Source organism: Citrus clementina, unplaced genomic scaffold (genome assembly GCF_000493195.1).
Source record: "Citrus clementina cultivar Clemenules unplaced genomic scaffold, Citrus_clementina_v1.0 scaffold_9, whole genome shotgun sequence".
Classification (NCBI taxonomy): Eukaryota; Viridiplantae; Streptophyta; class Magnoliopsida; order Sapindales; family Rutaceae; genus Citrus; species Citrus x clementina.
Window position 1 is genome coordinate 25,262,758 of NW_006261964.1, and position 26,166 is coordinate 25,288,923.

General features: G+C 33.5%; 2 protein-coding genes across 2 annotated transcripts; both read right to left on the minus strand.

Annotated features, from left to right (window-relative positions):
- Positions 1–9,858: 9,858 nt before the first annotated feature.
- LOC18031635 (wall-associated receptor kinase 2) lies at positions 9,859–13,207 on the minus strand. Its single transcript, XM_024189841.1, has 3 exons — positions 12,298–13,207; positions 12,037–12,201; positions 9,859–11,063 (listed from the first exon to the last, which is right to left on the minus strand). The coding sequence occupies exons 1-3, from the start codon at positions 13,205–13,207 to the stop codon at positions 9,859–9,861; spliced, it is 2,280 nt and encodes a 759-aa protein (XP_024045609.1).
- A 9,169-nt stretch (positions 13,208–22,376) lies between these two features.
- LOC18031945 (G-type lectin S-receptor-like serine/threonine-protein kinase SD3-1) lies at positions 22,377–25,661 on the minus strand. The gene is made up of 2 exons (XM_006421372.2): positions 25,453–25,661; positions 22,377–25,078 (listed from the first exon to the last, which is right to left on the minus strand). Exon 2 carries the CDS (start codon positions 25,065–25,067, stop codon positions 22,743–22,745), a length of 2,325 nt encoding a protein of 774 aa, XP_006421435.1. The 5' UTR covers positions 25,068–25,078; positions 25,453–25,661; the 3' UTR covers positions 22,377–22,742.
- Between the last annotated feature and the right edge of the window lie 505 nt (positions 25,662–26,166).

Here is a 26,166-nt window from a genome sequence, read left to right on the forward strand (position 1 = left end):
GAATCTTACCCGTATACTACTATTAAAAAAAGTTGAATCATGTCCTAAATAAATAATACAATTATTAATTAGTAGTTAATAAATAAAAAAATTAAAAAAAGTTAAATTTTAACCGTATACTATTACTAAAAGAAACATGAAAAAAAAATCTTGAAAAACTCATAAAAAAACTCAAATCGGTAAAGGATCATTTCCATCAAAATGATGTGTGGGTCCCATACTTTTACTTCTCCCCCACAAATACCAATTCTTAGCTATAAATCATTGTTATTATTATTATTATTTAATTGGAGAAGAAATTTCTCACGTGCTTCCTCTGAATGTTCAGTCACCTAATTAATGCAGTTCTTTAAGGTTGTCTGAAGCGAACCACAAAAAGATATTGTCTCCAAGACTCCATGAATTGGCAATACCATATGCTACTGGGCTTGCATGGAAAATGGTATCTTATAGTATTTTATAGTATGAATTGGCGGTCCTGTATGCTAGAGATTCGTTACCATATATAGTATTTTAGTCGAATTTTGCAAATGAAAAACAAACAAAATCACAAAGAAGCTTTGTACCTCGGCAAGACGGCAACCCAGCCAGAGAGGTACAAGTGGATTCCCCTCATTAGCTCTTGTTGCTTTTGGCAAAATGATACATTGACGATTGACCCCCAACAAACTCAACAATTAAATGCATTTACTCATGAAGACTTAAGGACACTGCGACAATTGACGCACGCCACTCCACACGTTAACAAAGTGGAATCTTATCATTCAATTATACCGAGTTTCAGCTTTATTTTATCTAGTTGATCTTCATATTCGGCTATAAATAATAACATTTTGTTATATTCCAATTATTTTCTTTATTTTATTATTATTATATCTTTGTTTTTATTTTTATTTTTATTCTTTGTTTTGGGAAATTCTAAAAAGAATTTTATCAAGTTGATCTTAAAATATAAGAAAAGTGATTATACCTTAAACCTCGACAAAATTCTAATAAAAGCACTCCCGAAACGACGTTAAATAAAAAGAATTAAACTTATCTAAAATAATATCGTTTTGAGTTTATTATTTCTATCAAAATATTGTTAGGATTTAGTCCCATATTGATTCTCTTGTTTTATTTACTTACTTGACGGCCATAATGGAAAAAGAGAAAAAATGAGTCACGTAGCTAGCCTTCTTATAACTAGCGAGAAAATAATGGTTGACCGTCGACCTCAAGTCATCGCTTAGTTTCTACTTGATTAATTTCCAACTTCGATACTTGACTTCATTAAAAATGGTTTGGGTGGGTTGTAATGAGTTTCGTTGCCAGTTATAAGAAAGACTTTGTTCAGAAAACAACCCGGCCTTGTACCGAATGGATACGGGATCTCGACATCTCCACAACGGTGGGGGCAGCGGGCTTGGTTTGAGCATGAGCAGCAGCTGCACTTGCTCATAGCAGTACTAGCAGCAGCGCCACCAGCTTTATTATTATAAGTCGGAAAGGCATTTCAAGATTACTTGATTAATTGGCCAGCATTACCACAAGGGTTTCTAGCTAGCTATTTTTCTCTATAGGAAAATTAATTCACTACAAACCGATAATTTTTAAAGCATTAGATATAATAATGAAGGAAAAATAACTTGAATTTTGGGATGAGATAATATATGATAGAGGCGTACTTCGTCAGTTTATTAGTTAACGCGGTCTTAGAAAACGTGCATACCGTCAAACAAACTCACTCTCAATAATTTGAATGCATTTATTCATAAAGATTTTAAGACCCGTTAGACACATCGGTCTAAGTCCAGAAGAAGGTCTTTCATACACATGGAAGATTGCATTTTGTTTATTCATTACATATATGTTATCATGAATAGTTGAAGATTACATATGACAAATTAAGAATGAATGGGAAAGTGGGTAATTTTTAAAAACCTCCCCTAAGGTTTGGACTTGTTACAAGTAGATGGCGAGAATTTATTTATTTGTAAAAAACCTCCTACCGTCGGTTAACTTTAACATTGACCGTTAGTTGACTATGCAAAGACAATATTACCCTTAACAACAATTTGTAGACGGAAATAACTAAAAAAAAAATTAAAATTGTTGGCTATTTTACCCTCTTTAAATTATTGATATTTTCTTAAAGTTCTTACAAGAAAGATAAAATTAAAAATTTGAAAAATTCTCTTTAAATTATTGATATTTTCTTAAAGTTCCTACAAAAAAGATAAAATTAAAAACTTGAAAATGAAATAGTTATAATCTTTACCTATGATAGTGTAAATCTTTAGAATTGACAAGGATAAAATTGTCAAAAAATAGGGTTTGTGCTTTTCGCGCCAACAATTTTAATTTTTTTTTTAGTTATTTTTGTCTACAAACTGTTGTTAAGGGTAATATTGTCTTTGCACAGTCAACTAACGGTCAATGTTAAAGTTAACTGACGGTAGGAAATTTTTTATAAATAAATAAATTCTCGCCATCTACTTGCAACAAGTCCAAACCTCAGGAGAGATTTTTAAAAATTACCCATGGGAAAGCAGCAGTACTTCAGAAACACCCTCGACTTTTCCCTAGTCCACACGTTAACAAAATGGATATCTTATCTTTATGTGTAAGGACGTTTGAACTTTATTTTTGTTGATGCGAGATTCTGGTTGTCCTCGTTCTACGACCAGGGTCTCTGCTCGATCAACTTCACCACGACCAGGATCTCTCCTCGTAAAACTTCTTCTCCAGAGGTTCCTGCGCACACAGACAGGTCAGAGTACGCCGGTTGTTTTCCCGGCGCAAACCCTCCGACGCTTAAGTCAGATATGAAGGTTCGGGGAACGCTTGCCACAAATCTTATGGCTGTTAGGTTGTTTTCTCTCTTTTAGAATTGCTTTTATCTCTCTTCTAATCTCAAAATCGCTAACCCTTTTACCTTCGTTGGCTACCTTTTTATAGGCTTCCTCTGAATCCCAGTTTTCCGCAGTCTACGCCCGTTATCCTTCCACCTCTCGAACGTGGATTCCCCATTTCCGTAGTCGTGGGTGGTTGCGTGGCCTTCGTGCCTAGATTCTTGGGCTGGAGAGCATGCCTCGCCAATTGTCGTTGACCGGGTCTCCTCGAATCAACCCTTAGCAAGAATACAGCAGGAATGGCTTTACGCTTCTTACAGGAAATTGGCCTCGCGGATGACATGCTCGTGGATGAGCAGGATATTCCTGCCCCTGTTCCCCTGCTACCTGGCTCTTACAGGACACACCTGCTCGCAGACTTCTGCCACCAAACATCTGCTCATCACGTCTGGTCTCGTAGGAGTATTTCCCTCAAACAATTTTATCAAGTTGAATTTCATTTTTGTCTATGAATGGTAAGAGTTTTGTTCATATTCCAATTATTTTCAAAAGTTTTACGAAGTTCCTATTAAGATGTTTCATTTACTTGACGCACACGATTGGAAAAAAAGAAAAGAGAAAAAGAAAAATGATATAAGAGAGTAGAAAGTTAATGGAATCTTCGTCTGTCGAGAAAATAATTGTCAGCCTCAGGTCATCAATCAATCCTATGCCTCACGCCAGGATTAGTTCAAACAAATAGCAATATTATTTCCACATAATAAATTCATTCGCTTTATTAATTGTCTTTGCGCAAAAACATACTCATGTGCAATTTTATGTATGGATGCCATTTTTTGACTTGGCTTACAGAGACAAAACGCAAAATGTGGATGCCCTTTTCGTTCGAACAGAGGTTGATTTGGTTGTTTTGGCTGGTTGATCACGCTTAATGAAAGCCGGTGGCTCTGAGACAGCAAACAAGGATCAATTTTCTACAGAGAAATTATTAATTGTTGAGTAAGCAGAAAAGAATTCAAAGACTATGAGAAGGCATATGGGAGTTTATTTTTTCATTTCTGAAAGGGAGATTTCATGTTTCATTCCTCATATATGTCATATTTATCATTTCTATTTTTATTAAATTTGTAATTACTTATTTCATCCCTCCAGTTGAGAGATAACAAGATTTATTGTAAAAATAAGGGCAAAACAATCATTCAAAATGTGATATTTTAAAAACTAAATTAATATCTGACACAACTTACTAAGATTAAAAAATAAAAAATGCAAATGCTCTCATCTTTTCTTTAATTTTGGTGCCAAACTATTTAGAAATGTCATAAAATTCTCTGAGGATGGGTAGAATAGTAAATGAATAAAAAAAATGTCAACTTTATATGTTATCTCTTAATTGGAAGAATGAAGCAAATAATTAAACATATAGTAGGGATGTAAGTAGTAAATATAACATCTGTTAGAGATGAAATATGTATTCTCTCTTCTAAAAAACAGTTAAATTCATTTGGAGGGGACAGTGACTCGTTTTTTTTTTTTTTTATTTATCACTTAGATCTTTCCAAAACTTTAATATCGTATGTAATTCCGAACATTAAATTGTTAAAAGAAAACATTTAGGGTTCAAAGAGAAAATTGAGTTTTAACAGAAAAATTGATATAAGAAAAAAAAAAAACAGCATTGTTTGCAAATTAAAATCGATTACACAAACATAGTATGTCATTGGTTTTAGCAACAACGTCTTTGTTGTAATTTATTCTATTAACAGAGTGGGATTATACAAATGATTAGGAGAAAGTAGATTCAAATTGTGAATCCTATTCAACATAAAAGTCTATTATAACATTTAATAAATTTGAAGAATGTAGAACCAAGATGAGTTGTTAAAATTTATTAATTTGAATCATTCAATCCAGCAATGCAAGATGTTAGCGTCCACTATAATGTATGAGGTTGAGATGTTTTTTTTAAATTATGATTGTAACATTTAATATCTTGTCAATTCATTTAGTTTTTTCTTTTAATGAAAATAACCCTTATATAGCTGAAAACATCAAGTTACAGTAGTTCAGCTACATCAAGTTACAGTAAATCATTCGCTGCGTTGCAATTTTCAAATCCATATTTGACTTATAATTTCTTTCTATTTCTGAGATGATACATTTATTCTTCAGCTTGATAATTTTCCTCAAATAATTGAAACAATTATTAATTTCTTTATTTTAATTTCTTCCACCATCTCGTTGGCTACAATTGCGATTGGAAGTAACCACCCAATAAGTGACGATGGCGAGTGACCGATGTTTCTATTTGTTTTTTCTTCTTCTCCCTTTTTCCTTGCTTCTTTCTTTTTTTCTTTTTTTTTTTTGTGCTATAAGATTTTATTTTTATCTTTTGTTTTCACTCTTTATTTTATATGCTAGATATTCATTGTTATAGTATGCTATGTAACTCTGACAGAAAATAGCTACCCACTGTTCGTATTGAGCTTATTTCCGTAAGTACTGTTGATTGTGGTGAAGCCAAAATTTTGGTTTAACATAATTGAAATAAATAAACTACAAATTTGATGTGCTCATAATCAGTGGCAGTGCCAGAAAGTTAATTTAGGGGGGCTAAATTTAAATAATAATATAGTTCAAAAAAGTCAACAAGTAACAAATACTAAATTAAAAAATTCATTAATATATTTAATTCAATACATTTATAACTGACCTCGACTTGTTTTCATATGTTAAAAAAAATTAAAGAACAACCTTATCATCAAGAATACAAAACAAATCTTTTTTTATATATACAACAATAATATCACTCAATCATTGATCTCTTATATGATTTCATAGATGATTTTTCACAAAATTCATAGCCAAAAATGCTTTTTTGACTATAGTGATGAGAACTAGTAAAAACAATAAATGAATTAATGAATATAATTAATCCTTTTTAGTATCAACTATTTTTCTTATTAGCTTATCAATTCCTTTCAAATTTCAAAAATTTGTTATCAGAACTCACTTCTATAATGTAAATATTAAGTTGAATTCTAAGTGCTATAAGACTCATTAAAGAAAAATCATTGGAATAAACTCAATGACGTGAAATAGTTTCTTTTTTTTTTTGTGTGTGTGTGATGAGAGTTAGGGCCGGAGAAACTTCAAAATACAATGTTTCTTTGTGGGTTGGAAGTATAAAAATAAATACTTAATATATTGTTTATTTTTTAATTTTAACATGGACTTTCTTAGTAAATTAAATTCAAAATGAGACAAATACCTAACTAAATTTGTAAATTTTAAAAAGTCAAGGGGGGGCACTCCAATGTGGCGCCGCCAGTGCTCATAATATAAAATCTAAAAATATAAGGGTCAAAATGATGGCGTAAATTATTGATATACTTCCCACTCTAATTTCATTTTTTTTTTAATTTTGTTTATCTATATATATTTTTTAATTAAGTTATTTTATTGGACACGGTACAAATTGAAGCATGACGTAAATGGTTTAAATCCAAAAGGATTCTTTTAATTTGAGTTGGTAAATGAAAAAGAATCGTACGTTTGTTTGGATAATCAATTTTCTCCAAAGAATAAGCAAAAAAGAACTCGAATACCGTGAGATGACTTTTACAGAATGGAAGTTTTTCATCAATGTGGCCAGTGGAATCCACCCCTGAAAATTGGCTAAAGATACAGCCACGGATTCATTGAAAAAGATTGCTGGCTTGGGGCCTATAATCAAGAATGCTGATGGAGAGATTATGGCGGCAATTAAACAAGCTCTTGAAGCATTGTAGAGTTCAAACGAAATGGTTGCCGCCAAAACTACTTCTTTGAGGCATTTCGTCGAACAGTATGACAGAACCATCAAACACCTTCATTTTTTAACTAATAACAAAAGCTATGCTTCCAGAAACCGCATCCTTTTAAATTAGCACTTGGCCTCGCTATAAGTACATCGATGTATGAAAATAATGTTCTGACCTGCATGTTACAAGCTAATTAAATAAGAAAAATCACAAAGAACACTTATACATAGAGACAGTTCTTTTTTTTTTTACCGTGCAAGTAGTACGTATTCATGTTACGTAATCTGTATTCCTTAACAATACAACAGCTTAACTTCTAAGAGAAATGCAGGTCACACAAACAATGCTTGCAGTACCAATCATCTCCCATCATCAAATGGCATCAGTCCAGATGGTTCTTGCACGCCATCTCTCTCCCGTTTCAGAGATGGGTTGTTGATCTCAGACATGGATTTGAACCTATGCAGGCAGCTGAAAGACAAGTGGGGATTCCGAATGACTGCTCGTTATGAATTATACGCAGAAATGCTGGCAAATTATTCGAAGGCAGATTATGAGCCACAGGTCATATCCGATCCCTTGTTACATAAGAAGTCTCCTTAAGTTCCCAATCATACGATCATTTAGAACCTGTAACCATTTCAAGTGCATAAACACAATCATACTCCGAACATAGTCTATTCAAAAAAGATTTATGCTACACTACAACCTCATATATACAAGCTACGATGGTCAGTGAAATTCTAAAAAAATGAGCTCTGTTATTTCTGGCAACACATTGGGAACCTAAAACCAGCTAGCAATTAACCACAGCCCACTGAACAAGGGCAATGACAAGGAGAATTTTCTTCTCAGGCTCTCCCTTTAACACGTGTAGGATAACATACTATTGAGTAAGAAAGAAATTACCTCAAAGATGGAATTTTGGAGATCCATTATCCTACAGCAAATGCCACTGCATGAAATGTCAAATATCAGAAGAACCAATTAAAGACCCTCTTGGATAGAATCTGACTTTGGTTGATTGCAAGAGGGCTACCAATGCACAATGAGGTACCATAGCAACAAATGACATCACAGGTCGAATAAAAATCACAACTGTTTTTGCATAAGCATTTGAGTCGAAGGCCACGAGCAACTGAACTAAAACAACCTGCAAAGTGACACCAAAAATTTCAAACATCAGGTGATGACCCAAAAGGAATGAACCAATTCAAGCATATCTTTCTGTCCTCCTAAAGCACTCATTACCTGGAATATTGACCTGGACAAGGAAACACCATCAACTGGCACAACAGAAGCAATAAGAAGGCCTATTAAAACAAGGGTTACGAGAACTTTCTAGCCACAGTCTTCAAGTAGCTTTCTCAGGACAATCAACATAGACAAATGCCATCGTGGTGTCAATTTCAGACAAGGAGCTTCCCCAAGTTCTCCATTTAAGATTCATAAGCACCAACAACAGTTCTAGAATTATGGGGTGTGGAATTGACAAATTACAAATAGTTATCCCTGTGAAAAAACAAAGTAAAGCAAAACGTACCCATAGATTAAATTTTCACGAGGGGGAAAGATAAACTAAAATAGATCAAAAAATGTGCAATATAACAACTGTGAATACTAAAAATTAACCAAAGAGGAGTCTACAAAAGTTCCAGAAAAATTTCATCATCAGGCAGGTTACATAAAAACTGGCCCAAATAAAAGAATAATAACAATCAAGGCCATCCATGCGTACAAAGTAAAATGTTAAAGTTTCTACTCAGGTTCATTTGATTCTTTTCACATGTGGCATTCTAGCAAAAGATCCTGCTTACATTAAGGTGAGAGGGGAAAAGGACGGGTATACAACATACTGCTCCTATTTAATCTAAAATAATAGTACCACCAGGAGTAGCACCAGGAATCGCCAAGGGATGGAGAGATCATATCCATCTGTTGGAGTTGTATGGCTACCAATACCATCTCCACATTCATCATAAGTGGAAGTAAAGTACTCGGTCTCTTGGACACGATTGGATTCAACATTATCCCGAAAGTAGTACTGGCCGGTCAGCATCAGGCTTAGAAGTCCATGGTGGTTGTTGTTAGTAATGCAAATGTGAACTCAGAATCTTTAAGTGCGGTGCAGCAGAAAATTATAGTGGATAAACTGCTTCAAATATTTTAATCCCCACACTAATTTTCTGGTCAGTCTTGAACATTTTCTGTTGGCTTTCATTTTATGGATGTCGACTAAAGTTTCAGTGGTTTTATGCAGCTTGTGAATTAAAATCAAGACGCTTTGTAGGGGTTCATTGCATTGGAGGAGGAGACTACCAAAATCCATGACCGGCAACTTATGTTCTTGTGAGAAACGTATACAAATCTCTCTGAATCAGTTTTGCCCTTCTGTTATATAACCGCATGCAAGAGTTATTAGAGACTTTGCTGGAAACACTATAAATTGTGGTTTGAAATGGGATTTTTGTACCAGATCTTTGATGTTGTGCAGCAAATCTTTGAGCTTTGAGTTGTATCAACTTCTTTGTAAAAAAAAAGAAGTTATTGTCAAAAAAAAAATTATTTCCCTTTTCACTCGGTAATTGACTGAATTTATTCGACCAATCACAATATCCAAAATGGTTCTTGCTCTCTCTTCTTTTAATTCTCTATAGTCAATTCTCATGGTACAAAACAAGTATGCGAACAAAATTACACACAAAAAATAAATGTTTGCAAATCTTGTTGATAAAAGTTGAAAATGAAATAATTATAGTCATAATGAATCTGTTATGCAGTCGAAAATTTTAAGAATTTTGTTAATTTTAAATTATAATTTTTTTTAATTTTTAATGAAAATAATGTAAAAGCTTTTAGATTTAAAACTTTTATATTTAGTATATTTCTAAGTATTAAATAAATATTGTTTTCTAAATATATAATTTAAAATAGTCATGAAAAAAATTAATACAACGCAGTGTAGCACTAAATATAGTATAATTAAAAATTAATACAGTATAATATAGCATCAAACAGCATACAATTTTATTTTATTACAATGTTAATGTAATACCACATAAGATAATACACCTACATTAAAATAATGTAATACAATATAATGTGTCTAATTGCACCATAGGTCGTTTTTCCAAGTACTACATATTTACGTCATTAAATCCTTACAGACACAGTAGGGTAACCAAAGACATAGGTGACACAAACACAGCCTACAGCACCAATCATCTCTCATCATCAAACGCCATCAGTTCGGGTTGCTGCATACTGTCGTATCCATCTGTCGGAGTTGTATGGCTACCAATACCATCTCGACATTCATAAAAAGTAGCAGTAAAGTATTCGGTCTCTTGGGCACCATTGGATTCAACATTATCCCGCAAGTAGTACTGGCCGTTCGACATCAGGCTCAGTCGTCCTTGTAATTCGAACGCTACTTCCTTCATAGTAGGCCTTTCCTCACCTCTTACACTTATGCACCTAGCCGCTAGCTTTGCCACTTCCTTCAGCTGCTGCTTATTGCCATCGTTTACAATACGGTTATCAAGAATCTCAAGCAAACGATTCTGTTTCAATGAAGAAAGGAAATTCATAGCCAGACTCCTTTCCTCCTCAGGCTTATCTGACAAAAGCGCCATCTTTCCTGTCAGTAGCTCCGCAAGAACAACTCCAAAGCTGTAGACATCACTTTTGTCTGTCAACTTGCAAGTCTGCAAGTACTCAGGATCTACGTACCCAAGAGTTCCTTGCACCACTGTGTAATTTTGAATTGCATCAATTGGAACCAATTTTGAAGCACCAAAATCAGAAACCTTTGGAGTGTAATTTTCATCCAATAGTATGTTGGCAGATTTGACGTCTCTGTGAATTATTGGAACATTAGTTTCAGAATGCAAATACGAAAGCACTCCTGCAGTTTCTGCTGCAATCCTCAAGCGCCTTTCCCAGGAAAGGTTCCCATTCTTATGAATTTGCTCAAAGAGGTTGCCATTTCCGACAAATTCGTAAACAAGTAAAGGCACTTGTGTCTCCAAACAGCAACCTAATAACCTTACCACATTCCTGCGGTTGATCTGCGAGACCACAACCAGTTCATTGATGAATTCATCAATTTTTGTTTGATCAACGATTTTGGACTTCTTTACGGCAACTGGAGTTTTGTTTGGTAAAAATCCTTTGTATACCAAGCCAGAGCCTCCGCGACCAATCACGTTGGCATAGTTGTTTGTCACCGTCTTGATTTCTTCTTCAGTGAAAATTTTTGCTTTTTCAGAAGATCGACCTTGCAATTTGGAGAGCTCCTGTTGTAGAGAACTTCCACCATTTTGCTCAAAGAATTTTTCTTTGAGTTTCATGTGCTTTCTTCTCTTCCACAGAAAGTGAAGCCAAGAGATGCTCATAACTGCAACTACAAAGCTTATGCCAACCCCTACATGTAAATTAACCCATCATTATTTTATAACTTTAGGCTTGTGTTTGGCTGCTTGAACATGCACTTAACTTATATTTTAGGCAAACAATTATGCTCTGAAGTAGAAACATGTACTTGAAATAAAAACTTCATTGATTATGTATATAATTCTAGAGCACAGGATTATAGCTAGGATAGACCAATCTTGATTAATTTCCCCTCACACCAACCAATCTTGGAGGGATAATTAATTAAATATCTCAAAATTAAAATACAAAATTTAATATTTAAGGACAAAATTTTAACCCCTAGTATAAAACTTGCACCCGGATTTTTTTTATTGGACCTAATTGTAAGACTAAGTTACTTATGGTCAAAACTGCAATTTAAAAAGTTTAGAATGTAAGCTTAAAATAAATTTGGGTGAAAAGTACAATTTTAAAAATTAGAACCTGGCCTTAATTATAAAAGAATGACATAAATTTGGATCATCCAAGTTTCAATAATCGGAATTTATCTGGTGAAACCCGACCCACTCCTGGGGATCAATGTTGGTACCACCACCCACAGGTGTAAAACTATTCAACACATCTAGACATGCTTAAATACAAAAGATTTTACCTACCTCTACCATAAAATAAATAAATATTTAATTACAATCATATGGCTTTTGAATTCTGTGCGACTTCAATAAACCTGAGAGGTGTGCTAGAAACACCCAATTATTAACACCTGATTTTTGTTTCGTTTACGTTAAAACATGTTATTCTTTTAAGACCTTATTCAATGTATATGGAAAAGAAACAATAAATAATTTTTTTTTGGTTTAAATATTTTTATTCTCTTGAAACATAATCATTAACCATAGTTGGATTTTCTCCCATATCTATTAGAAAAAAAATTAATAAAAAATATTAAAGGGCAGCAAATTATGTCAAAAGGTTCTCAAAGATGCAATAAATATATATTAGAAAGTTCGTGTACTACTTACCTAGAGTGACCTTAATCACAGTATGTTGATTGGGTGTACAACCTCCTCCATATTTTCTCCCATCCCCATGAAACCCCTTGGGGCAGTGACATGTATAACTTCCTTCTGTGTTTACGCATATTTCTTTGCAGTCATGAAGTTTTGGATCATTGCACTCATTAACATCTACAATTAAACAATTTTAAAAAAAAATTAATTAAAAAATTATTTTAAAAATTAAAAAATGGACATCCACCTGTGAGAATGATTAAAGATTTATACCTTGACAACCATCAGGGAGGTATGGATTGCCTTCATAACCTTTGTTGCATTTGCAATGATAGCCGGACGAAGTAGTGGTGTCATCCTTGGATTTATCGCAGGATGCATTAGGTCCACATATTTTTGCTTCTTCACATGTTTCATTTGTGGTTATTTCCCAATCAAGCACTATAGGAAACTCGTCTGGCATGCCCCCCAAAGCAAGATAATTGGAGGTGAAATGGAACTCGCTTTGATCAACAACAAACGCATAAGTGCATGGATTGAATGATGACACATTTGTGTGATTATTAAAGCTGTATGCCTCCACGTCGAGTTGTTTCAGCCCACTAGGAATCTCAATCTGGCAACATCCAATGCCGACGCAGGATCCGTTGGTGACATAGTCAAGGCTGTTGCACGTGCTCCTGCAGCCGGATTCGTAGCTGTCCTCACCCAAGAAACCACTACTTACGAAAGCGAAGCTGTCACAGCCAATGACTACGAACTTGTTTCCCTTAGAGACAGACAATTTGGACAAATTGAGTGTAGGCCAGTTGCTGTCTACCGAATTTCCCTTGGCACCGTAGCAGTCTTTTGCGGTGAATTGCATGACATTCAAGTGACCGTCGATGGATATGTTGACAATTTCGACATTTGACTCCCCTAAGAATGGTTTGGGTGGGTTGAAATGAGTGTCCTTACAAGTGATGCGAAAGTCTTCGTTCAGGAAACAACCAGGCTCTGTACCGAATGGATACGGGATCTCGACGTCTCCACAACGATTGAGGCAGCCAGGCTTGGCTTGAGCATGAGCAGCAGAGGCAGTACTTGCTCTAGAAGTACAGCAGTGGCAGCTCATTGCTAGTAGTAGCAGCTGCACTAGCACCACCAGCACAATAAGTCGGAAAGGCATTTTGAGGAATCCCATAATTATTTCCTAGGTAGCTAGCCAGTTCGCTTTATAGGAAAGATCATTACGAATTAATTTGGATTTTATAACGATAAGAGGAGTTCAGCTGCTATAGTTTACTTTGAAAATTCTTAAAATGCGGTATTAAATCCTGTTTGGTATTCATTAGTTATAGTTTGAAAGTTATAAGTCAGGTCAACTCTCATGAAGAGAGTTATGGTGAGGTCTTACAGTTCTCTTTATAAGAGTTAGCCAGGTGGCCGTGACTCTTCTGATTAAAATTTTAAAAGGTATAATATTAAAATATTTAGTAAATATTTACAAACTATAAATTAAAAGTTAATTTAATTTAATTTTATATTTATACAATGAAAAATAATAATTTATTAATTATTTTTATTAAATTATTATTTAAAAATTATATTCATTATATACTGTTAATTTTTATTTTATAAATATAATTTTTTCCATAATAATTATAATTAAAAAATTCAACAAAATCCAATTCCAATCGGACCCTCCAGAGACCATCAAAACATGCGCACCGGCAAACACTCAAACCCAGTAAATGCATTTGGTCGACTCATGAAGAATCAATCAATGAAGTCTTCGTCTCTCAAATGGATCGATCAATTCCTAGTCCGGGGTCCCACATAAATTTATTTAATTGTTTTGACAAATTCAAGGAACAATTTTCTGTTAAGTAAGCGAAAAAAAATCCAAATACTGTTCGAAGACATCTACATCAACAAATATGATAAAGAATCTTAATGGTGACACAAAGGTAATAAAATAACCATAAAATTGTGCAGCATTAATTTTTTACTTAACATTATAATACTTTATAATTTTATAATTATTTTATCACCATTATATCAAATATTTCGATTCGAGTATCAATACTTCTGTATACTTGTTTTATTCTCCAAAAAAAAAACTTATTTCGAGAGTATTTTAATTTTTCTTAGGATTTTGTTTTATTACTTATATATTTTAAGTAAATACGATTCTTAACATACAAATTAATATTATAAAAAAACTTGTTCAAAGACTGTTACCCCATGAGGATTCCAAAACCAACTTAAATTTTGCATGGGGTTGGCTCAAACAAAGTACTAAGAGTAATGTTATTTGCATAAAAAATCACACGTAATCACTAAAAATTAAAAAATAAATCATTAAAAAATAAATCACCTAGGGTTGCTCAATCATTAAATTTTCGGTTGATCTGATTGTTTTGATTGGTTGATCACGCTTCATGAAAGTCGCCGATGGTTTTAAGACATCAAACAAGAATTAATTTTCTACGGAGAATTATTAATTATTGAGTAATATGAGATATATCAAGAATGAAACATTCATTTTCTTTTCTCGAGAAAACGTAAATTTATATGGAGGGGGACAATGACTCATTTTTCTTTGATTTTTTTTATCACTTAGATCTTTCTAAAATTTTAATAACTTATGTAATTGCTAACATTAAATCGTTAAAGAAAAAAATGAGTTTTGACATACAAATTGATATTAGAAAAATAATTCAACATTGTTTTATAAATTGAAATCAATTAATCAAATATATAGTATGTCATTCGTTTTAGCAACATTGTCTTTGTTGTAATTTATTCTATTAATAGGGCGTGATTACACAAATGATTGGGAGAATGTAGATTCAAATTGTGAATTCTATTCAACATAAAAGTCTATTATAACATTTAATATATTGGGAGAATATAGAACCACGATGACTTGTTAAAATTTATTAATTTGAATAAGTCAATTTGCTGAGGCAAGATGTTGGCGTCCACTATAAAATATGAGGTTGTGATTTTTTTAATTATAATTTATAACATTTAATATCTTGTCAATTCGATCATTTAGTTTTTTCTTTTAATGAAAATAACATTATATAGCTGAAAACATCAAATTACAGTTTTGTGTGGAGATCTATAATATAAAATCTATAACTATAAAGATCAAAATGACGGCATAAATTATTGATAGATTTTCCATTCTAATTTCATATTTTTTTTAATTTTCTTTTATTTAAATTTTTTGTCAATTAAATTATTTTATTGGGCAGGGTACAAATTGAAGTTTAAGATGTAAATGTGCATAAAGAATCGAATCCTGAAAGAAATAAAGATAAAATGGAAACAAATGAAATTGATGGGCACGGATAGGGATGGCAAAAATCCCCACGGGGACGGGTACCCTTGGGGATTTTCCCCATTCGGGGAGGGTATGAGAATAATTTCATACCCAATTTCTTATTCGGGGAAGGGACGGGGACATTTTTTTACCCAATTTCTTATTCGGGGAGGGGACGGGGATGAGGTTGAAATACAAGTATGCAACCCAATAGGGGGGGTGAATTGGGATTCTAAAAAATTATTCAATTTATAAAGAAAAACTTAAAGCAAATATAATCCAAGTTCAAAGCAATAACAATTAAGTTGATCACAATGTAAAAAGATAAGGGAAGAGAAATTCAAACACAGAGATTTTTACGTGGTTCGGCCAACCTCGCCTACGTCCACGCCTCCAAGCTTTCCGGGCTTGAGGATTCCACTAAGCAAGCCTCCAAGGCTTCAAATGCTTACACTTGACTTCCAATGTGTCAATAACCTTTACAACAAGAGATTATCTCAATCTCTTTAACCCAAGTATATCCCAACACTTACAATCACTCAAAACAAAAGATTTCAAATTTGTTTTGCCTCTCACAATATATAAGATTACACAATGATGCCCAATATGTGAATAGATGAAGCAAGAATGTGTTCTAAGCTCTATGAAGATTGTATTCTCGAATATAAGCTCAATAGTCGTGTTGTGATCAATCTTCTTTGAATTTGAATGAGCTTATTTATATTTGGAGCTGAAAAACTAGTCGTTAATAACTGTCGGCCCGAAAACGGTTCGCCGTTAACCATTAACGGTTAACCGTTTAGGGTGGTCAAAAGTTACCGTTGGGCCAAAATTCAAATAAACGGTGTGCCGTTTATGGTTACCCTTTCGCCGTTAAATTCCAGAGACCTGCAAGATGAACATCAGTTATCCGTTTAAATAAAACGGTTAAGGAGTTGCATGAAGTGACTTCTCTGGATATTATCGGTTAACCGTTTGTAATAAACAGTTCGCCGTTTGTTTCCAGTAACCTGCAAAATAATTTAGTCTTATCCGGTTTTGTTAATCAGTGCCAGAGGAGGACAACCTTCAATTCTGGATGTTATCGGTTAACCGTTTAAATAAACGGTTCACCGTTAAATTCCAGTAGCCTTCCCATTTTTTTTGTGTTTTCAGTTTTTCATAAACGGTTAGAGCTTAGGCAATATGTTGTTCTCTAGTATTAATCGGTTAACCGTTTAAGAGAAAACGGTTCACCGTTTATTTCCAGAATCACATTTTAAACCAGATTTTGCAGAGAATCTTTTTCTAAGTTGAAAGTCCAACTTTTATGAATAAGAATGGAATGATTGTTAAGGCTTTCGTTTATTAAGGAATAGCTCCAACATTTTTATCAAACAAAAACCATTTAAAATTTGTTATCATCAAAATCAATATTATTAACATATACATGTTAACAGAGGTAGAATCCCCATCCCCTACCCATTTCCCCATTTTAATTTTAAATTTTATTTTTATTTTTTAAAATTACTAGTAAATAAATTATAAAATTTGAATTATAAAATTATAAATATTGGTAAAAATAACAAATATCAAAATATTTATATTATTAAACTTTTAGGCCTAATTAACTAATTAAAGTTCTAAATTTTTATTTAGCACATTAAAAAAACCGGGTAAATTCTATTAGCCCAAAAATTTTGTTTTAATTTTAATATTCATTAAATGTTTTAAACTTAAATCTATTTTTTATTTATTTTTAGATGTTATAATTGCCCACAGCGAATCACAATTTTAATATCTAATCTAATCTAATATAATCTAATTTAATCTAATATTTGCTCTTGATTTGCTCCGACTTAACTATTGTGCTGTAAAGGGAATAGTCCACATTTATAAAGTGCCCACGCCACCATTGAAAAAGTTAATTTTGAATCTAAATTCGATTTTATTTGTAACAATTTTGTATTAGACTATTAATTTATTCACGATAGTTTGTAAAAGAAGTTTATATCCCGTACATGCTGCGTTACTTACTAATTTAATGTATGTGACTTTTGTAATGAATATTAATGTAAGATATATTTCAAACTTTACTTTTATTTAAATTTTTTATTTAAATATGATTAACTCAAAATCGAAAACAAAAAAAAATATTAGTTATTCGGGGATCAGGGACCATCGGGGATCCCCTGTTATTATTCGGGAAGAAAATGGAGATTCTCTCAAGTAATTATGACGGGGACGGGGAGGGGACGGAGACATACGTAAAATATCAGAGATGGGTACAGAGAGATTGGTCCCCTCTCCTCCTCTCCCCATTGCCATCCCTAGGCACGGATTGGGAAATTGTGTGGAGAGCGTAAGAAAATATGGAAGATTTGGTGGTCACCGGCTTTGTCATTCATGAAGCGTAAGGAAAGCCACCGAGAGGGGTCAAGAAAAATAAAAGCAATTAATGGTTAAATTACGTTATTTTGATGGAAATGTACGCAAGTGAATTAGAATTTAATAAAGATTTGTGGCTTAACACGCATGGCGGCTGACTTCTAACATATATAAAAAATAAATAAAAAGCCATTGGCTTTTGAAAGGGGAAGCGGACCAAAGTTGGGGAACCACCTTTAGCAGAGCAGAAGCCACGGCTTGGAGAAGAGCCAGCCGCTTCGATTAATTCTCATGATTGGTTTTATCTTTTGTTTTTTATTCTTAGTAACTAAACTTCTGTCCTAGAGTCAAGGATCGTACCTTATTGAATGAGATAAATTACTTTCTATTCAATTAATTCCTTATATGTGTGTTTTTAATGTTTATGATTCTTATTTCACATGTTTGGTTGAATATTATTAAATATTTTTATTAATTTTATCATGTATTATTAATTATTAGGATTAATATTTGATTGAATTTATATTTGGATCCATGAAGTTTGTATATGATTATTTTTTTATTCTATATCTTTTATTGAATTGTTTACAAAGAGTACTTAAAAAATTTTTGACTCTTTGTTATTTAATATTTTTTATATGGAATGCTTAGATAATGTATTATTAAACAAAAAAATAATATATATAAGATTAATTTTAATTGGACTCAATTGTTATGTTCATGAGTGGACTTAAATTGATATCTAGCTATCATTCTAAAATTAGGAATTGATTGGTAATTAGATAATTGATAAGTTAAATTATGGTGGATTTTGAAACCTCAATAACTTCAATCTCTTGAGTTCTTGCATTACTTTACTCATTTTAAATTTACTTGCGTCTGAGTTTTAGTTTTCTCAAACAAAATAGTTTTCTTTTTAGTTAGGATAGAGTTATAATTAACTTAAATTAGATTTTATTTTCTAAAATTGACAATTTCTGTAGATTCGACCTCATTATTCATAATCTATACTTCAACAAACTCATGCGTTTATAAGTACATTAAAATTTGCACAAACATAAAACGTAAAACTTTTCTAAATTAAATGGCTAAATTTCATTTGGGACTAATTATTTTCGGCTTGGGGTTTCTCAAATCATATAACCTGTAAAGTTTCGCTCCAATGGAATTGGCTTCAGTCATCAACAAATGCTTTTAATGCTGGGATTGAAAAATGATACATTGATGATTGATCAATAACAAACTTAGTATTTTTTTTTTTAACAAACTCAGTACTTTTTTATAAAAGGTAAAACAAACAACAAACTCAAGAATTAAATGCATTAATTTGGACTGATTTAGACAATAGGCACACAACACTCCCCACATTAATAAAATGAAATATTATCATCTATGTACCAAATGAAATATTATCATCTATGTACCGATTTTTACAATTTTATTGTATCACGTTGACTATAAAAAAAAAAAAAGTTGATTCTCACGTTTAGTTGTAGCTCATTGGTAACCCACGCGCCCAATAAATAGTTTCATCTTTTATCAATTATGGATTGATAATTAAATAATTGGTAATTCATGTTTTGCCACTTATCAACCTTGGGCGCATGGTTGTTAAGACTCAACTCCTCTCTTATATATGAGTTTATCTGTCTCTCTGTATTTGAAATAGACTAGATCTCTCTCCAGTATTAATGTAAGGGTAGGTTTTCCTTTAGAATTAAGTGAGGGTTGACTTTTGGACTGTGCCATAATAAAATTATTAAGGAAAGTTCCGACCAAATTCTAATTGTACATATCAGTTAAGCTCTTATTGTTATATATCAGTGTATCAAAAAATTTTTATTCTCATATTCGGGCTATTGTATATAAATGGTAGCGTTTTGTTATATTCCAATAATTTCCTTTCTTTTTATTTTGGGAAATTCTGTAAAGAATTTTATCAAGTTGCCCTTAAGATGTAAGAAAAATTATTAGGAATCTAAACTCCGACAAAATCATGAGAAAAATACACTAAAACAAAAAATTAAACTCCCCCAAAACGACATTATATTATATTACGTGTATTTTTATCAAAATTTCATCAGGATTTAATTCTCATATCAATTCTCTCGGTCTATTTGCTTGACCGTTGACCCCAAGTCAGCAATCGTGTCTACCCGTAGCTTTGTCTGTCCATAGAATTGAAGGCTCATTTGATTGTTCTGATTTGATCATCACGTTGAAACCCAGTGCATGTCTCAAAGTTCATGCACAGTTAAAAAAACAATTGGCTGAATTCTTGAAGTTGAATTTATGTTCTAACGATAAAGAGAGTGAAAAGATAATTAGGGACAAGAAATGAGGATCAATTTTCTTCGTAGAATTAGCAGGGTCAAGTGAGGATTTTTCTCTGTAGATTCGATCTCATTATTCATAGCTATACTTCAACAGGCTTGTGCACTTACAAATACATTAAAATTGCACAAACATGAAACGTAGAACTTTTCTAAATTAAATGGCTAAATTTCAATTGGGACTAATTATTTTCGACTTGGGGTTTCTCAAATCATATAACCTCTAAAGTGTCGCTCCAATGGAATTGGCTTCAGTCATCAACAAATGCATTTAATGCTCGGTTTGAAAAATGATACATTGATGATTGATCAATAACAAACTCATTACTTATTTTTAAAAAGGTGAAACAAACAACAAACTCAAGAATTAAATGCATTAACTTGGACTGATTTGGACAACATGCACACAACTCTCCACACATTAATAAAATGGAATCGTGTCATCTATGTACCGATTTTCACAATTTTATTGTATAAGTTGATTCTCATGTTTTGCCAATCCATGCACCCAATAACTAATTTTATCTTTTGCCAATTATGGATTGATAGTTAGATAATTGGTAATCCATATTTTACCGTGTATTAACCTTAGGCACATACTTGTTAGGACTCAACTTCCCTCTTATGTAGAGGTTTACCTGTCTCTCTGCATTTGAAATAGAATATATCTCTCTCCAGTATTAAAATAAGGGTAGATTTTCCTCTAGTACCAAGTGAAGATTGACCTTCAGGCTATGTCATAATAAGATTATTAAGGAGAGTCTCTACTGATCTCTGATTGTACATATTAGTTGAGTTCTGATTATAATATATCAGTATATCAAAAAAAGAAATTAATTCTCATGTTCGGGCTATTGTATATAAATGGTAGCGTTTTGTTATATTCCAATTATTTTCTTTCTTTTTATTTTGGGAAATTCTGAAAAGAATTTTATCAAGTTGCCCTTGAGATGTGAGAAAAATTATTAGGAATCTAAACTCTAACAAAATCATGAGAAAAATACACTAAAACAAAAAATTAAACTCCTCCAAAACGACATTATATATATTACATTACGTGTGTTTTTATCAAAATTTCATCATGATTTAATTATCATATCAATTCTCTCAGTCTATTTGCTTGACCGTTGACCTCAAGTCAACAATTATGTCTACCAGTAGCTCCGTCTGTCCACAGAATTGAAGATTCATTTGATTGTTCTAATTTGATCATCACGTTGAAACTCAGTGCATGGCTCATAGTTCATGCACAGATTAAAAAAAAAAAATGGTTGAATTCTTGAAGTTGATTTTATGTTCTAACGATAAAGAGAGTGAAAAGATAATAAGGACAAGAAATGAGGATCAATTTTCTCCGTAGAATTATTAGTTGTCGACAGGGGCCAAGTGAGGATTTTTCTTTTTGAAGGTTGGGCTAAAGACATTTCACTTTACTATAACTATGTATTTATTTTAAAGGCCTAATTACTACAATATTTAACTAATTAAATTTCAAATAACGTTTCATTAATAGGTAAGAAAAAGAATATGCACTTAATCTAGGAAGGATATAGATAATATACATTACCCAACAATATTCAATTTTTATTATACAAATACAAATACAAAACAAAATTAAGTACTATCGAAATTACGCCTGACATTACTCTAAAATGTAAAACTGATGGGTCTTGATGCGACTTCACAAAATATTACAAGAAGTTAAATATTTTGTGAATTTAACTTCTTGAATCAGAAAAGTAATAAACTAAAAATAAATAGATTTAAAATGAGTAGTAAATTCTTTGCCCTCACAAATTCCATGAGAGAAATGAAGAGAAAATTGGAGATGAAGAAATTATAGGAAAGGGATGAAAATTAAATTATAAAATTAGAAGAACAACCCTCTAATAAATTATGTGGCAATTTTGTAATAACTGGAAAAAAAATAGTAATTGTGTAAGTAGCCATAACTTGAAAAAACGACAGGTCAGTTGATTGTGAAAATAATTCCAACTTGTGACATATAATTTAAAATTTTAACAAGTCAGACAGGCAACAATTAAAAATAGAGCATCATAACACAGATTTTATAGAAAATAAATGTATAATATAATAAGGTCCTTTTGCATAATTTTTGGAGTTAAGACAGACATTTCACTCGGTATATCTTGATATTCATTGGAGGTCATTATTCATTTTGTATGCCTGGCCGTAGTCCTATTGCTACTTCATAGTGTTCCCACAAGCTACAATAGATATTGCCGAAACTTTTTTTTTTTTAATTTACAAAAGGAAATCAACAACAATAAGCTAAAAATTAAAGTAGTATGGTAAATCGCAAAACTTTTTAATTCAAACCTATGAAGAGTACTTGAGGTTGCTGCTTCAATATCTGTAGTTCTAAGTTTGGCATCACAAATAGCTGTCACAGCTTCACTGTCAAGTGCGGTCAAAACTTCACTAATGCATACGCATAGCGAAAGAAGGCTGGAAATGATGGCCAAAACTTAAGTGAAGAGTATTGGACAGATGAATGAGGATACACGATTGTGCATATGGAAATATATGTATTCAGGAAAATTTCACTCAGAAATAGATTTTGCATTCGCATCAATAGGAGGTAAAATGAACAAATGAGCAGAGGCCAAGTTGTCAGTCCCAAGCATGGTCAGTTCTACTATTCACAAAATGAGATTGAAAAATCAACAAAATGTATCAGGCTTTCAATGTTCAGTTGCACTATATGACTCCAAGCTTGACTCGTATGAGTCTTCTTCCTCCACTGGCCTTCGGCATGCAAAAGGAAATGGAGGAGGATCAACTGTCAATGTGCCCTCTAGTACATTCAGTACCTCACCCATGGAAGGTCTCATTCGTTCATCATTTTGAAGACACCAAAATGCGATTCTCAGAACACGCTCCAACTTCGCTGGATCCACCCCACCAACGATTCTTTTATCTATTATTGTCTCTGGCCGCCCCTCCATCCACTCATTGTATGCCCATTCACAAACATCTTCAACTTCTCGAGACCCGTTTACTAATATCAACACCATCTTGCCAAAATCTTCTACGTCTTTCCCTGCTGAAGTACCATAGATTGATGCATCACCATGAAAAATCCCAAGGCCAAAATCAGTAACTTTGGCTTCAAAATTTTCATCCAAGAGCACATTTTCACATTTCAAATTCCCATGGCTTACAAATTCTCTACACTCAGTGTGCAAATAACAAAGTGCCCTCGCCACACTTGTGCATATATCAACTCTCTTTTTCCATGTCAGCCTCTTGAATAGCTTAGAATCTTCTATATATCTGTCAATAGAACCATTTTGGGCAAATTCATAGACAAGGTATCTGTGACTGAACTCACAGCAATAACCTTCCAGCTTGGTCAGGTTTTTGTGATGAATGTTCCCTATCTTTGACACTGCACCACGGAACTTTCTCTGTTCTGTGGTTGTATCCAGCTCTTTGATAGCAACTGGCTGGTTGTCAATGTGCGGTAGCATGCCTTTGAACATCTTTGGTCCGATTGGGTACTTGAAATTCTCCGAAAACTCCTTAATTTCACAAAAGGATAACATAATCAAACCCTTTAAGTCGGGCCCTTTGAAAGCTACTGCAGCTTTCCTCCTTAAAAATTTTCTTTTTCTGTGCAACCAAAAACCAATCCATATGTGAACTACAATAAACACAACAAATGCGCCTGAAGCTGCCCCGATTAGGCAAGGAATGCAGGGCCGATAAGATTGCCTGAGTGGAGAAATTGGTGCAGAGTTCATTGGGAAAGTGAAATCAGCAGCTAACGGGTCAGAATATGGACACTTCTTGACAAAAGAAGCAGAACTAATAGAGGGGTCTGAGTAACCACTCACATATTGGGTTGTTATCATTCGGCATTCTGCAGCCCTATTATTTGTGAAGGTTACAGCCATACACAGTGAATCATGCAGACACATGTCTTTGCATCGTTGTAAACTAGATTGCGAAATTGAATCGTTTGCTGGGTACATTCCATAGAGTAATGTGTGCTCGAGTTCAACCCAAGTGGAACTAGATTTGCACTGATTCGGAAGCAAACATTTCAAGTTAGAAGCAGAATTGTACTTAAATGGGCACTTGCAGTCTGGGGATCCAGATGAATTGAATACACAGATGCCCCGTTCACCACAGGTTGCAAAGACATTGCACTGATTTTCAACAGCCTGCCAAACTGATCTCCATGACCGTGAAACTTCAACCCACGAATACAGGCGCAGATTGCCATCCAGATCTAGCCTAAGGAACCGGAACTTCACTGATTCATGATGATCTGCTCCAGAGACGGACCAGACTGGCTCCAAATTTTGATCAAGAAACTGCAGGGTTCCATTAGAGGTGAGAACAGCACTAAGATTCAAATGGGAAGGTCCACCACTCTTCCAGTAATTAATACTACTTTCCCATCTGAGTTCTAATTGACCCAAATCACTCATGTAAAGAGTATAGTAACTTGATACGGGGTTTCTGCTAGTAGCTCTGAGACCTTCAGAAACAGATAATTTCTGCCCTGGAAGAAGTGTATCTGTTGGAGTATCAAAGCTTTGCCATACAATTTCTTTCTTGTCATTCAGTAAAACAAAATTGCCATCATCTCGGAGGACTGCTGAAGCAACAGACAATTGGCTTGTTTTGGTAGTCCACACAGGGACTCCCCCAGAGCCATCAAACAAAAGCAGTTCCCCATTTTGTGTAAGCTGAAAAAAAGACCTACTACTATTACCAACTGCAGCATCAGCTCCAGCAACCCAAACTACCGTTTGTTTGTCAACAGGAATAGATCTCGAATTGAAACGAATCCCAATACCAAACTGATTAGGCTGATCAGAACGGTTGAAGAATCCAAGAGCAAAATCACCATTTGAAGATAACCACAAGTCATTTTCCACTAGAGAGAGCTTTGAACCCAATGGAATTTCAGAAACAACGACTTGAAATAGCAACAACCCAATAGAGACACACAGCATGAAAAGTGAACCGCAAAAGACCGTATCCTGTTGAAGCATATTTGAATATGCTTTGGAGATGCAACAAAAACAAAACAAATGAGTACGCTGACTCCCTTAAACATCTATCTCAGATAAGCACATTGGAGTTATTGAACCACATTTAGCATATTTTCAGGCAATTTACATGTGAAAAAAAAGTAGTCAAGTGTCAAAAATTTCAAGTCCAAGCATGATACAGCTTATGAAAATAAATTAATTACATTCAAGACAGTGACCGTTTCAGTAGAGACCAAAAGATTTAAAACACATTTCAAATTTAGTAGGTAAGAACAGACTAAAGCGTACGAATTTCAAGAATAGCATTTAAAATCAACTAAAGCAATTGAAATGAAGATGAAACAAATAAAATTCAAGAAGGAAATTAATATTCATTGTTTTGTACCTGAAAGAGACAGCCAAGCTAAGCTTGCAGAAATTCAAGAAGCCAGCATAGAATACCACCATGGCTATAACATAAGAATCCCATGTTCAACTTTGACAATAGCAGCAAACAGTTAAGCAGTAGTTGATGGTTGAGTAAAGAGATTAGGGTATGATTTGAACCTAATTAAAAAACAAAAAAAAATGGGTGACACAAATGACCTGTAAAAGGGGGGGGGGGGGGGGGGGAATTTCCTGTGTGTGTAGGTGGAGTAAAAGGAAAAATGGATAATGATTTTCAAAGTTGAAACTTTTAGGCAGAAAATGGGACCCAAATCCAAACCAGGGCCAATGATATTCCGAATGTGGGCAGTGCAATCGCTTTCACGAATTAATATAGGCAGAGTCTAGAGTCTAGACATTGAAATTACAAAGACGGATTCTCATTGAGTGAGGATCAAAAGCTGTTAGATTTATAAGATATTCATGAATAAACAAACTTGGTTGGTCTTCAATTTGAGTGAAACGAGGCCAAGTATCTGAACTTTCCTCGTCTCGTACAATACTTGGAAACCATTTCTTTTTTTCCCGGGAAACAAACGGATTGATAAGCTTTGGTGAAGAAAATGCGTCAAGTGGGATACTGAAAGAGATTGGTTCTTTTGAAAAAGTGATTTTGAAGACAGCTGAGCTGTGGGTTAGAGCGACAGAGCAGAGAGTGTTTCGGAGGAAGAAG